The sequence below is a fragment of the Ochotona princeps genome, chromosome 4, assembly GCF_030435755.1.
Source record: "Ochotona princeps isolate mOchPri1 chromosome 4, mOchPri1.hap1, whole genome shotgun sequence".
NCBI classification, from domain to species: Eukaryota; Metazoa; Chordata; class Mammalia; order Lagomorpha; family Ochotonidae; genus Ochotona; species Ochotona princeps.
Genome location: NC_080835.1, coordinates 39,439,895 through 39,453,417, shown reverse-complemented (window position 1 = coordinate 39,453,417; position 13,523 = coordinate 39,439,895). Strand labels below are relative to the sequence as shown.

The 13,523-nt window shown below is 45.5% G+C and overlaps 1 protein-coding gene across 5 annotated transcripts in view; it reads right to left on the bottom strand.

Moving 5' to 3' along the window:
• Window positions 1-13,523, bottom strand: part of SERGEF (secretion regulating guanine nucleotide exchange factor) — a 259,501-nt gene that overhangs the window by 216,393 nt on the left and 29,585 nt on the right. For all 5 annotated transcript variants that reach the window (XM_004593829.2, XM_058663277.1, XM_058663278.1 and 2 more), the window contains one exon: window positions 5,940-6,098. In XM_004593829.2, the coding sequence (XP_004593886.2) occupies window positions 5,940-6,098 (159 nt within the window). The remainder of the gene's footprint in view (window positions 1-5,939; window positions 6,099-13,523) is intronic.

Here is a 13,523-nt window from a genome sequence, read left to right as displayed (position 1 = left end):
AACCTGGTATCTGGAGATAGTCACACCCAGTCCTGCAAAGACCTCTACTGGAAAGAGAAGAAATAGAACATGTGACCTCTAGACAGAGTTTCCACAAGGGGAGAGAAAACTAGAATTATTCGAAGAGACTTCAAAGAGTCTACAGAAAAAAACAGAATTAGAAGATATTGCAAGCTAGGCATCTGATGCAGTAGTTAAGATGGTACCAGGGACTAGATCTTGCCATTATAACAGTGCCTGGGTTCCAGTCCTGGCTCCAGTTCCAACTTCACCTTCCTGCTAATATGCACCCTGGGAGGCAGCAGGTGACAGCTCAAATAGATGGGCTCCCCTCATGGGAGACATGTATGAGTTTCAGACTCTTGGCTTCAGCCTGACTCAGCTCTAGCTACTGTGGGCATCTATGGAATGAGCCAGTGGCTGGGAAATTTCTGTGTCTGTCTCTTCTCTCAATTAACTTTGAAAAAAAATTAAGATAACATGAATTTTCCATGAACTTTTTAAGAGTTACCTGTAATGTACTGAACAGATAAACATGTTTAGTCCTATGCTGGACGCTTTCATGTATCATATCACCTCATTTAGTCCTCACACTTGCTCAGTAAAAATATCCCCATTTACTGCCTTTTTTTTTATGATACAGTTCCATAGGCTCTGGAATTTCCCTTGCCCCCTACCCAAGTCCCTGCTCCCACACTGATTCCCCCCATCCCATTACAGTATAGTCTTTCATAAACAGTCCTACATCCGTCAGTCTGCTCTTTAAGTGTATCCTGATATTGTAGGTATATGGACAATGGTAAAGAGTCTCATCCTATTGTCAAGATACAATTAACATTTTCATTGGGAGTCCATCTTTGCTTTGGAAACAGAGATGCATACTGCCTTGTATCTTCACATCTGGATGTGATAGTCCCTATTATACAGTGCCCATTTTCCTAAGGAGGAAATAAGCTCAAAGAAGTTTATTCACTTGTCCAATATAAACTGAGTATCTACATCATATGTGCCAACTATTTTACTAAAAGTCCTAGTTCAATGGCTAGCAAAGCCAACCATGGTTTCTGCACTTAGGGTGTTTATTTTCATGGTCTAACAGAAGAGGAATTACTCAAACAATCCCACAAAAAGTTGCAAAAGGAAGAAATCTATCCTGCTTTGGGTATGGATAAGAGCAGAAAATGACTAGACAACCAAAGCAGTGACATTAAAGATGGAGAGATGGGGAGCACCACCGCACCATCAATAACATTGACAGAGCTGAGAGTTAAACTTCAATCTGTCTGACATCAAAGCTTGGTTTTCTTCCTACTTTGCATGTCTTTATTCACCAAGCAAGTAGTTATTGATCATGTACCATGATTACGCCAGGTGCTGAGGACACAGCCATTAAAAAGCAAACATTGCTGTGGCCTGGTGGAGTGCGGCTTGTGGCTAAAGTCCTCACCTTGAACGCCCCGGGATCCCATTTGGGCGCCTGTTCTAATCCTGGCGGCCCCTCTTCCCATCCAGCTCCCTGCTTGTGGCCTGGGAAAGCAGTTGAGGATGGCCCAAAGCCTTGGGACCCTGCACCCACATGGGAGACCTGGAAGAGCTCCTGGCTCCCAGCTTCGGATCGGCGCAGCACCGGCCGTTGTGGTCACTTGGGGAGTGAATCATTGGACGGAAGATCTTCCTCTCTGTCTCTCCTCCTCTCTGTATATCTGACTTTGCAATAAAAACAAATAAATCTTTTTTTAAAAAAGAAATAAAAGACTTTGCTAGGCCCAGCATGATGGCCCAGTGGCTAAATCCTCGACTTGCACATGCCAGGATCCCATATCGGTGCCAATTCATGCCCTAGCTGCTCCACTTCCCGGCAAGCTCCCTGCCTTGTAAGTAGCAGAGGATTGCCCAAAGCTGTGGAATCCTGCATGCACAGGGTGATCAAAAGGAAGCTCTGGCTTCTGGCTTCAGATCAGCTCACCTCTGGCCCTTGCAGCCATTTGGGGAGTGAACCAGTGGGTGGGAGATCTTTGCCTCTCTTACTCTCTGTAAATCTGTCTTTCCAATAAAAATAAATAAATCTTTAAAATAAAAAAAAAAAAAAAAAAAACAGGGCCCGGCAGTGTGGCCTAGCAGCTTAAGTCCTCGCCTTGAACGCGCCAGGATCCCATATGGGCGCCGGTTCTAATCCCGGCAGCCCTGCTTCCCATCCAGCTCCCTGCTTGTGGCCTGGGAAAGCAGTCGAGGATGGCCCAAATATTTGGGACCCTGCACCCGCGTGGGAGACCTGGAAGAGGTTCCTGGTTCCCGGCATCGGATCGGCGCAGCACTGGCCATTGTGATCACTTGGGGAGTGAAACATCGGACGGAAGATCTTCCTCTTTGTCTCTCCTCTTCTCTGTATATCTGACTTTGTAATAAAAATAAATAAATCTTAAAAAAAATAATAATAATAAAAGCAGACATTGCTATCACAAGATGCACCATACAAACATTAAACAAATGTGAATACAAGTAGATGTGTATGATTACAAATTGGAATGAGTCTCAGAAAGGATCATTTTATCAGGTATAGTTACCTATGTGGCCACAAAGTTCTTCTAAATTATTGATGATATATGAAAGAATCACCTGTATACTAAATGTGAATGGAAGCCTTTAGGAAAGTTGTCAGAATGGGATATGGAGGAGCTCTGGCCGCCTCATGAGCCCACAGGGCAGTAGTTAGTGTGACTCAAGTTCAGCAAAAGCTTTTCTGAAATAAACGTCTTTCTAAAAGCAACTACCAACCACTTAATTTACTTAATCCAAGCTCAAACATTGCTTATCAGTCAGCATCTTTCACACAGATTCATTCATTATAACCTCACAATAGCACTGCATAGAACGCAAGCAAATTGCAGTATTCTTTCTCAGAGATGAGGAATGGAGGCCTGAACAGGTGAAGTGACTTAATCAAGGTCACCACACCAGGTAGGACCCAGATCTCCCACAAAGTTCTCAGTAGAAGTGCCTCCAGCCAGGAAATCATGAGTCTCAGAGGAGACAGCTGCAGGTCATTGAGCCTGCATAAAGTCACCCAGGAGTCCCATGAAGTTCCTGAGAACAATGATCAGGGACATTAAGCAGCTTGGGAAAGGTTTCTAGAATGCAATGCCACCAGCCTGAGACACAGCTACCCTTGCCAACTCTCCCAGATTAGAACAGGTTTTCTTGGACTCTCTCCAAGTACCTCTGACTAACAGAGAAAAGTATTTTTCCATTGCAAACACTGCAGACAGGCACCAGATTCCTGAGATGGGAGGGCAGACAACATATCCCATTTTCCATATAGACAATATGTAAAGTTATTCTGATACCAGGTGACTGTGCTAGCGAGGCACCAGCCACTGAGGTTGTCAGGCATGCACAGCATTTCTCAATCCTGATACAACTAACATTTGGGGCTGGATAATTATCTCCTGTGACAGCATCCCTGGCCTCTACTCACTAGAAGCTAGGAGCACTCCCCCATCCCATCGTTAACAGTCAAATTCATCCTTCTAGCCATTGCAAATGTAACCTGGGAAACAAGATCGTCTCTGGTTGAGAATCACCTAGCCTACAGACTATGAAGAAGAGAAAAAAATACAGTGCTCTCTCTCTCTTGTTCTTCTCTTTCTGGCCAAATGGAGGGTCACTGTATGTAAGCTTTTTAAAATTACTATCACATAATCGATGCGTCCCAAAATGGGCAGTATGTATGCTGATGTGGCTTGCAAGTGTATCCCAGGGACATTCACCACTGGAGCCTGTGAAATAACTCCCTGTTACACTAATGAGTACTTATGACCCAGTGAGGAAACCTTGTTTCCACTAATGTGAACAGTGAGTCTGATGAAATGAAACCCTGGGTGCTTCTTCCTCCGTGACAGTGAGCTGGGGCAAGGGCTTCCATTGCTGCTAGAAACAACATAAAGCTGGTGAGTCAAATGATGGGTGATTCCAATTTACCTGAAATTCAGTGCCACACAAACATCCTAGCTTTTAACCACTCTAGACTTAGGAGAAAGGGGAAAGTGACAGTGTACATAAACAAGTGATCTGAATTAACATGTTAATTAAACAATTGCAATGTCACAAAAAAAAAAACTCCTAAGAGGTGGAAGCTAGAGCTGAGCTGCAGAGCAGCTGGGGTGACTCAGATGGAGTCATGGACATGGGTTCCAACTTCCTGTCCCAGGGGCTGGGCTGCTGGCCCACACATGGGAATCAGCCTCACGGAGCGCTTCAACACTAAGATCAAAGCAGCAGCATCTCGATGTCACTCATTCATCAACTCTGTAAGTTAAAAGGCCTACCAAAAAACACAACCAACTGTACCATTTAGTAGTAAGTGTATTTACTACAAAACAATTCTTTGAAGACTGTGAAACACTTTCCTGCTAACACCTAATTACTCAGACTACTGTTGGTCTCTCCGTTACTTTTGCGCTTTGTTCTTTGCTCTATTGGTTGCCCATCTCATACCTGAATATCCTGAGATTTCATTACAGGTCTGTCTCTCCTAGTGGACTCCTCATTAATGGCAAGACTCATGTCTAATATGAGGCATGGAACAAGAAAAGACCCTCATCATTTGTAGGATGGATGGATAGAAAACTGTTTCAGCTCTGTTCTTCGACTTCAGCATATCTACACATTCTAGTGAGAAGGCACGGTCATGCCTTTCCTCCTTCATCTTTCTTCAGGGTCTAGCACGTTGTCCAACAGACAGTAAACACCTGTTGGTTGCACTCCTGAATCCAAAGAGACGATCTGAAACCTTCTGTCCATGAGCCAATGAGTTCTAACAAAGAAGTCGTAAATTGTAGCTGTCTACCCTGCCTCCTGTGTGTTGCAGTGTGCTCAGTCTCTTTTAACAAGAAATACTTTGACAAAGGAAAACTGAGTACATTCTCTGCTGAGCAGTAGCAGACAGGAAAAAAGCAAGGTTGATACAACACTTCCATCACAGTTGTCTGGAGGAAAGGGAAGAAATTACACAACTAAATAGCTGTATGTTCAGCGAGTCTCTTGAAAAGTCTTTTTAGATAACCCCACCCTTCAAGAACTCTGAATCTCTTTGAGGAATGATTCTCCCCCACCCGAACATGAATGATTTGGTTTCCTTACAGGATTCACTACAGCGATAACAGGGAAAGTTTAACATACGCCTTTGTATTATAGGCCTCTATCCCTAAATAATCATAAAATATTATGATAGATAGCAATGCTCACAAGTCTGCATTTGTATAAAAATGTGCAACAGATGAATGCATAAATCAAAACATAATTTTATAAAACCACTCTCAAGAACAGAGTCAGGAATATGAAGGCTGGGAGAAGTGAAATGTCTTACAGGAAATATGAAAACTAGATGAAGACTCAAGAGAAGATGAGGACACCAAAACCTGCACAGCAAGACATGTCAACATCTTAGGGAACAAAGGAAATGTCTGAACCAGTGTGTGTAGCCTATCAGGGCCAAGTGTAAAGCAGAATACAACATCAGCTATGCTTCAAAATAATGATCCTGTCTCAGGCCTGAGACACATGTACTGAACCTAACAGTTTGTGTAGCTTTTAATTTAGATTCAAGAGGAATAGAGTCAACACTTCAGCTACGACAAGGCCAGGACTCCTCAACAACCTGGACAAATTTCTGGGTAATACCTGCTGCAACAGAGTCCTTCTCAAAACCCTTAGGATCTGAAGAAGCTATTATAACCCTGTCTTTTGGGGGTGCAAACCTGTGATCCAAACAGGAAAAAGCCCAAAGCCACAATCTGGCTGATGACAGGACTAGACCCCAGATCCTCCTCTTTTTAATCCTTACAGCTTTTCATCAATAAACATCCTTAATGTGATTAATTCATGGCTGTTAGACAGCTGTCCCCAGCTGCCTTCAACCATGAACTGTGATGCTGTCTCACCTGTCTGAGCCACCAGGTGTGTCCACCCACTCCAGATGGTAGTGACTTTTTCATTCTGAAAACAACACACTTCTATTTTATGAGGCACAGGAAGGAAAGCAGCCTGGGTAGCCAGTTGCCCATGCTTGTTGCTTCCCCAAACATACAGCTCTCCTGCATCTGAAACACAAAGAAGGAGAACCAGAGGTGGAGGAACATTAGTTCAAAATGATGGAAAATAGTATGTCTGATAAAGAATTGGTTAGAAGAGCTCATTTTGTACTTATACTACAATGCAGAATAGAGCCTGGCGGATGTACAGCATAACATACATGATTTTTTAAAATCCTATTCTGAGGAGACAGGCCAAATGTTCTTAGAAGTTGAAGGAATAAGCATATGTGATTACTCTTCATGTATGCACTCAATAACTATTCAATATTTACTATGCATGAAACACGTTTTTCTTTTCTTTTTATTTTAAAAACATTTACTCACATTCACTTTAGTTAGGAAATAACGTTTTAACTTATGATAACAGTTTAAAAGATAGGAGAGGGCATCTGGCCTGCCAGTCAGGATGCTGACTGAGACACTCAAGTGCCATACTGGAGAGCTCGAGTTTGATCCCTAGCAGATTCCTGATTCCAACTTTCTGTTGGAGATCTTGGAAGGCAGCACATGATGGTTTGAGCAGTTAGGTCCCTCCCACTCATGTACTCACAAAGCAGACCAGCACTGAGTTTCTGGTTTCCAGCTTTGGACCTAGCCCAGGCGTTTGAGGACTTAACCAACAGATGAATGGGCTAACTCGTTCTCTTTCTCTCCTCTTCTCATTCTCTCTCCCTCTTGGATAAATAAGTATACATAGTTTATATGTAAACATTTTTAAATTCAAGAGGCAGAAACAGACAAAGAAAGCTTCCATCTGTTAGTTCACTGCCCTAATGTACACAATAGCTAGAGCTCAGCCAGGCCAAAGCCAGGAACCAGAAACTCAACCTCGGTCTTCCATGTGGGTAGCAGGAATCCAATCACCGGAGCCATCACACTGTTTTTCCAGGATCCACATTAGTAGGAAAGTAAAGGCAGGAGCCAGAGCCAGATATCAAACCTAGAAACTTCAATATGAGATGTGGGCATCTTAGCCACTAGGTTAAATTAAACATCTACCCTTTCTCTTGCCTTAAATTTTTTAAATACACAACTATTTCACTGCATGCTCTCGTTCAGCAGAAAATATAATGCAATTACATCACATCTCTGTGGCATTTCAGTTCGTTTCAGCTTCACAGTAATCCTCAAATAGATGCTGGGATGTAACTGACATTGTGATTTTAATAGAAGGACAAATCCAGTCAAGTGGCTCCGACTTCCCTTCCTGGATCTGCTAACTACTGACCCTGGACACATCAATTCTTAGGCAAACCCTACCTTCACCAGCTGAAACTTGTAAGAGAAAGCAATTGGCCTAGAAGGGCAGACAATGGAACTGATGACTGGTAACAAGAGTGACTGGAACGTTCCAGTGCGCAGACTAGAGAACCCATGCCTGTCTACAAGACATTCAAGTTCGACATTTTTTAAATAAAAACCAAATTTGGCCATGGGCCATCATTAGTCAGTGGGCTCAATTTGTGAAATATCAGAGAGGCTCTAAAAAGATTTTTTTATTCCTAATATTCCATATTGTCCAATACAGTAATCACGAGCTCGCAATGGCTACTGAACACTTGAAATGTGGCTACTCCAAACTGAGATATGTCTTAAGTGCAAAACACATGGATTACAATGCCATGGGTGCAAAAAAGAGTCTAACTTACTGAAAGCCTTCATCTGCTTCCTGTTGAAATAATACCTTGGATAAACTGGGTTACATAAAATGTATTATTAATTTCACTTGTTTCTTTTTACTTTTTGAAAAGTGGCTGATAGGGTGGGCCTCAGGATGGGGCGTCAAATGCCTGGATCCCACACACCAGCCACCACCTGAACGTGCTGAGCTGTCCCTAGGCATCCCTGGGCTCTAGGGGCTGCTCCCTTTGGGGTGAGTACACCGTGGGGGGAGGTCTCCATGACTGGGCAGATCCAGGGCCCACCCACTGCCCTCATAGGGTGGTGAATGGAATTGGGGAGGGGTGCGACCTTGGGTCTGGGGGTTTAAACTTCCAGCAGCCTCCCGGCTGCTGCTGGACCTCAGGATGGGGCGTCTCATGCCTGGATCCCACACGCCAGCCACCACGTGCACATGGTGAGCTGGCCCCAGGCAGCCAGCACGCCATTTAGCGCCAGGCTACACCTGCTGGCCACACAGACAGGGAGCTCTGGGGTTTTGGTTCTTTGAATTGCTGCTTAGGTAGTTCCAAGTTGAACCCAATGAGCTTCTAGGACGTGAATCAATCGTAAAGATTCCCAATGACAGTAACTCTTCCTTTGAAGAGCTTGTAATCACTTAACAATGCTGACCACCAAATATCAGTTCATGCAAAAGCTAAGGCTCGGGGCTTGTCCAGGGGATATCCTATTACTTGACATGATGATGGATCAGCAGATGGGTCACACTAGGCAGGGCCAGGACATTAACTAGCATTCGAGAACCATATCCGGGGGAGATTCTGTGAGGGATGTGTGGGCCACAACCTATGGAAATTCTAACTCCACTGGTTAGCTCAAGAGTTTGGGTGGTTTTGGACTACGCTAGGTGTGACCAAGGAGCTTGCCATCAATCACAGGTAAAGGAACCCACAACAGTCTGGACTGGTCAAGGCAGCAGCACCCAAATGTGCATCCTGAATAGGCTGCGGGGTGGGCTGGGCTGCAACATTCAACAACTCATACAGGGCCAAATGGAAGGCCAGGCTACACCAGGCACTGGCCTAAACCCAATGGCATGTATGAGAACTGGGTCTGGGAGGGGATCAAGTGGAGGAACTTGGGAAACTCCACTGGCAAGTCATAGCTCCCGCTGGTGAACATGCAGTCCAGACCTGGCAGTCGGACAAGCTGGGAAAAGTAGCTCCAACAGCTGGCTAATGTGTGAATTGGTAATGGAACAGGATGTACTGGGCAGGACTGAGCAAACCTTAGCCTACAAGCGAAACTAGACACCAGCATGGAGCACAGGTCATGCCGAGCTAGGCTCTTGCACCTACTGGTCTGTGTGAGCCAAGGACGCTAAGCCACAGTGTCTAAGGCAGAGGCCGGGACAGGTGAGGGGCTGAATCAAGCTGAGTCAGAGCAACCACTGGCATGCGCGTGGTCAATGGCTGGGAACAGGCCCAGTTGGGGAGCTAAGGGGACAACCCTAACTGGGTTGAGGTTCCTGCCAATGGGCACGTGGGCTGGAATGGGGGCTGCGTTCGGATCAGGAAAGGGTTGTAGTCTCCCTTGGCACAAGTGTGGACTGGGACTGGACGCACTGGACGGGTCAGACCCCAACACCCTCTGGTGTCCTGCAGGACCAGGGTAGATGTGGAACAGACTAGGCTAGGTCTCAACCCCTACAGTGCCATGTGTGAGCTGTATGTGGGTATGGACAAGCCATGGCTGGGCTGAAACATCCAACAGCAATAACCAGCTTGGGTTGAAGGCCAGTCAGGAAAAGCCACTGTTCCTGCTAAAACAGGAGGTGAACTGAGTAGGGCTGGCTCATGGACCCCCTGCTATGTGATAAATCTCGCATTGGAAGGGGTTCTGATGGAGGAACCTGGGCAACTCCTCTGGCAGGACACAGACCCTGCAGGTTAGCACAAGAAGCATGATAGGAAACAGCCCAGAACAGGCCATGGAAAGTTTCCCACTGGCATACATTTGCCATGGGTCGGGGGCAGACCAGGCTGAATCAGTTCATGTCATCCACTGGCAAATCTGAGCACCAGAACAGAGTGTTGGTCGAGCTAGGTTTCGGTCGCAACAAAAACTAGTGCACAATACAGAATGCCAGGGTGAGGTTGCCTGTACCAGTTATGACCACAGCACCCAACCAGTACACATGTGAAAACCAGGAAGGGAGGGGGCAGAACCGGCAGGGGAAATATGGGGGGGTCCCCTTGCAGGACAGCTACTCCCACTGAAGAGCATGGGCTGGGATGGGGGTGGGGCAGACCAGACTAAGCAGGGCTATAGCACCTGTGAGCCTCATGTGGACTAGATCAGGGAAAAGCCAGGCTGAGCTGATTGTTCCCACTGGTGCAAACAAAAATTAGAGTGGGTGAGGGTTGTTTGGGCTTAGCCACAGCATCAACTGGCAGAAGCTGGCACTGGGGGTGGTTCTGTCAAGTCGAACCACAGAACCACCTGGAAAGTGCATAATCCGCAAGTGAGAGCAACCTGGGAGGGAAATAGTGGGCTCCTCCCTCTTGGGTTACCACTCCCACTGGAGGGCACGAAAACTAGGACAGGGGCTGGGGTGGCTAGACAGAGAGGCACTCAAAAACAGCCATGAGGGCTGGATAGTTGAGCTGGTTAGACAAAACTAAGCTTCAATACCTATCGACATGTACGAGAGCCAAATGGGATGTGGGACAGACTGGACTAGTTGCCACACATACTGGCAAACCAGGGTAGGGGTGGGCCTGGTGGGGGTTATTGTGGGTCACTCTGACTAGGCTGCAGCTCCCACTGGTTTACGTGAAGGCCGAGTATGTGCTGGGCAGAACCAGGCTGGACTGCAACACCCATTGGTTCGAGTGGAAGTCGGGGCTGAAAACCAAGCAATTGCAACCACCAGCTAATTGGGGCAATGGACTGTGCCAGACCCTGTGCTTGCTACAACATACAAGAATCTGGTCTGGGAACACCTCAGACAAAGTTTCTTTGGGGATCTCCCCAATGCAAATGCCGGACTCAGAACCCTAACCAAGAAAAGACAGAAGACAGAACAGGTCAATCAACCAGCTCAGCTATATGTTGGCTGCGAAATATTGGGCAAATGGAGACTCTATGATGGACTATGTCTATCAGTGGATTCTTCAACGACCTCATCGTGCTTGGAGTGGCGAGATTGGCAACAATTCATAACTGGTGAACTATCAAAACCACTTGAGCAAGTATCTCAGAGCATGCCCCACATCCGGGACTTGGGGTGGGTGGGAAACTGGGTGGGGCATCTCCCTCAATATTCATTCCCCTTTACCTCAGATACTTGAAGGAAACAATATGGAAATGGTAGTCGTGCCCCTTCCCTATAGCCCTTGAACCTTTTTCCCCTAAATAACTATGTAAAGATTGTCAAAAATATTTTAAAAAGTGGCTGATAATATATTTCTGTTAGCATTGAGCTAGAAGATAATCAGGTTGGAAGATGCTAAATGACTTTTCAAGAGCACAAAGTTAATAAAAGTCAAATGGTAAATATAAACCAGATCTGCTTTCACAGCTTTCCAATAAAGTAATTTTTAAAAATGATTTACTTATTCGTTGGGGTAAGCACTGTGGTGCAGAAGGCTTAGCCACTGCCTGCAGTGCTAGCACCCCATAGAGGTGTCAGTTTAAGTCCCAGCTATACTACTTCTGATCCAGCTCCCGGCTAATGCCTCTGAGAAAGCAGTGGCAAATGGCTTGGGCCATACCATTCACATCGGAGACCTGGAAGAAGCTCCTGGCTCCAGGCTTTAGCCTGGCACAATCCCAACCATTACAGTCATTTGGGGAGTGAACCAGTGGATAGCTGATTCTCCTCCTCTCTCTGTATCTCTGCCTTTAAATAAATAAACATATAACGAGAGAGAGATAAAGACACAGGTCTCCCATGTAGGTACAAGGTCTCAAAGACTTGAGCCATCTTCTACTGTTTTCCCAGGCACATTAGCAAGAAGCTGGATTTCAAGTGGAGCAGTTGAGACACAAACCAGGGCACACCTGGGATGTTTACACGGCAGTCAGTGGCTTAACCCACTGTGCCACAGCACCAGCCCCTCAGTGAAGCTTTTTGGCACTGCCCTCCCTGGGCAATCTAGGAAAAATCCAGTCTAGCAAAAAAAATCAGTCAAAAAAGCCAAAAAGTATCATTAAAAGGCATTAGATCAAGGTTCAGATGTCAGCTGCTACCTGATCACTGACATTAGACGTATGATATCACATTTTGGACCTAATCTCTCAACCCTAAAATGAGCAAGTGTGGAACATGGAAGACCAAGAAGAAGTTCCCGGCTCCTGGCTTCAGATTGGCCCAGCTCCAGCCGTTGCAGACATCTGGGGAGTGAATCAGCAGATGGAAGATTTCTCCCTCCATCTTGTCCTCTCTAACTCTGCCTTTCAAGTAAATAAATCTCTTTCTAAAAAGATGAAGTGTAGATCGTCAGGCCTTTCTGTCACTCAGGAGCCCCCACAGCACTGGCACTGTGCATGCTCTGACGCAGATCTGGTATATTCCACACCCAAAGAGGGCAGCCTCAGGATGTGTGAGGCATGAGTCTCTACCAGAGCACAGAAGCCCCCTCACAAAGGAGCAGTGCTTTATGTGGACTCGGGAGCTACCTAGACGCTGCTGATGAGGGCTGTGCTGATAACAAGCCTTCAGCGTTCTCAGGACATCTGAACCATCTTGTAGGAAGACCAACTGCCTTCTACATGAGGATCATTACTGTGCTGCATCAGCAGGTAAAATTAAGTTCTGCTGCAATGCCAAACAGTTACATAATCAGCAATGGCTCCAGAGAGAAAGTCTAAAAGAGCCCTGAACAAAACTGTGTGGCAGCTAGACCAGACACCAAGAGAGGACTACTTGAACTTCCCTTTCAAAACATCAAAAACCAATCTGTTTTGGGTCTATATTATTAAAGCACTAAATTGTGTATTTTTAAATGGCAAACTTCATTTGCAAATTACAGCAATAAAAAAATTCAGCACCAGTTAAACCATCACCATAATACAGTGGTCCACAGGTTAAACTGCGGATGTACTACTTACAAGATATTTATTTATGAAATTAATGTTAGCAACCAAATAGGAAATCTCTAGGTTTACATAATCCCACCCATTTCAAATTAACTGGGACAAAGGAGAAAGATCTCCTTGCCTATTATCCTCAGGGGGAAGAAGAAAAGGCTTCCCCACTCCCTCATCCACTTGAGCGTGAACAAGTCACTTCCCATCCTGAAGTGTCCAGTCCTCTCTAAAAGCAAGTAGTGCAGCCTGGCACTATGGCATAGCACACTAAACCTCTGCCTGCAGTGTCAGCATCTCATATGGGCGCCAATTCTAGCCCTTCTAATCCAGATCCCTACTTATGGCCTGGGAAGGCAACAGGATGACCCAAGTCCTTGGGCCCCTGGACCCACATGGGAAACCTGGAGGAAGCTCCTGGCTCCTGGCTTCCTCTTGGATAAATATACATCAGCTGAGCTCTGGCCATTGCAGTCATCTGGAGAGTGAACAAGCAAATGGAAGATATCTCACCTCTCTCCCTATGTTTGTCTGTCTCTTTCTCTCTTCTCTGCAACCCTTCCTTCAAATAAAAAATAAACAAAAAGAACCTTAAAAAAAAAAAAAAAAGCAGGTAGTGGGAGCACCCACCCAGTAAAATCTTTAGCATTCATTTCAATTACACTAAAGGTGGGTGTTTATTTTTCAGATGGTTATCTTTAATTAATTAAATCATAGATT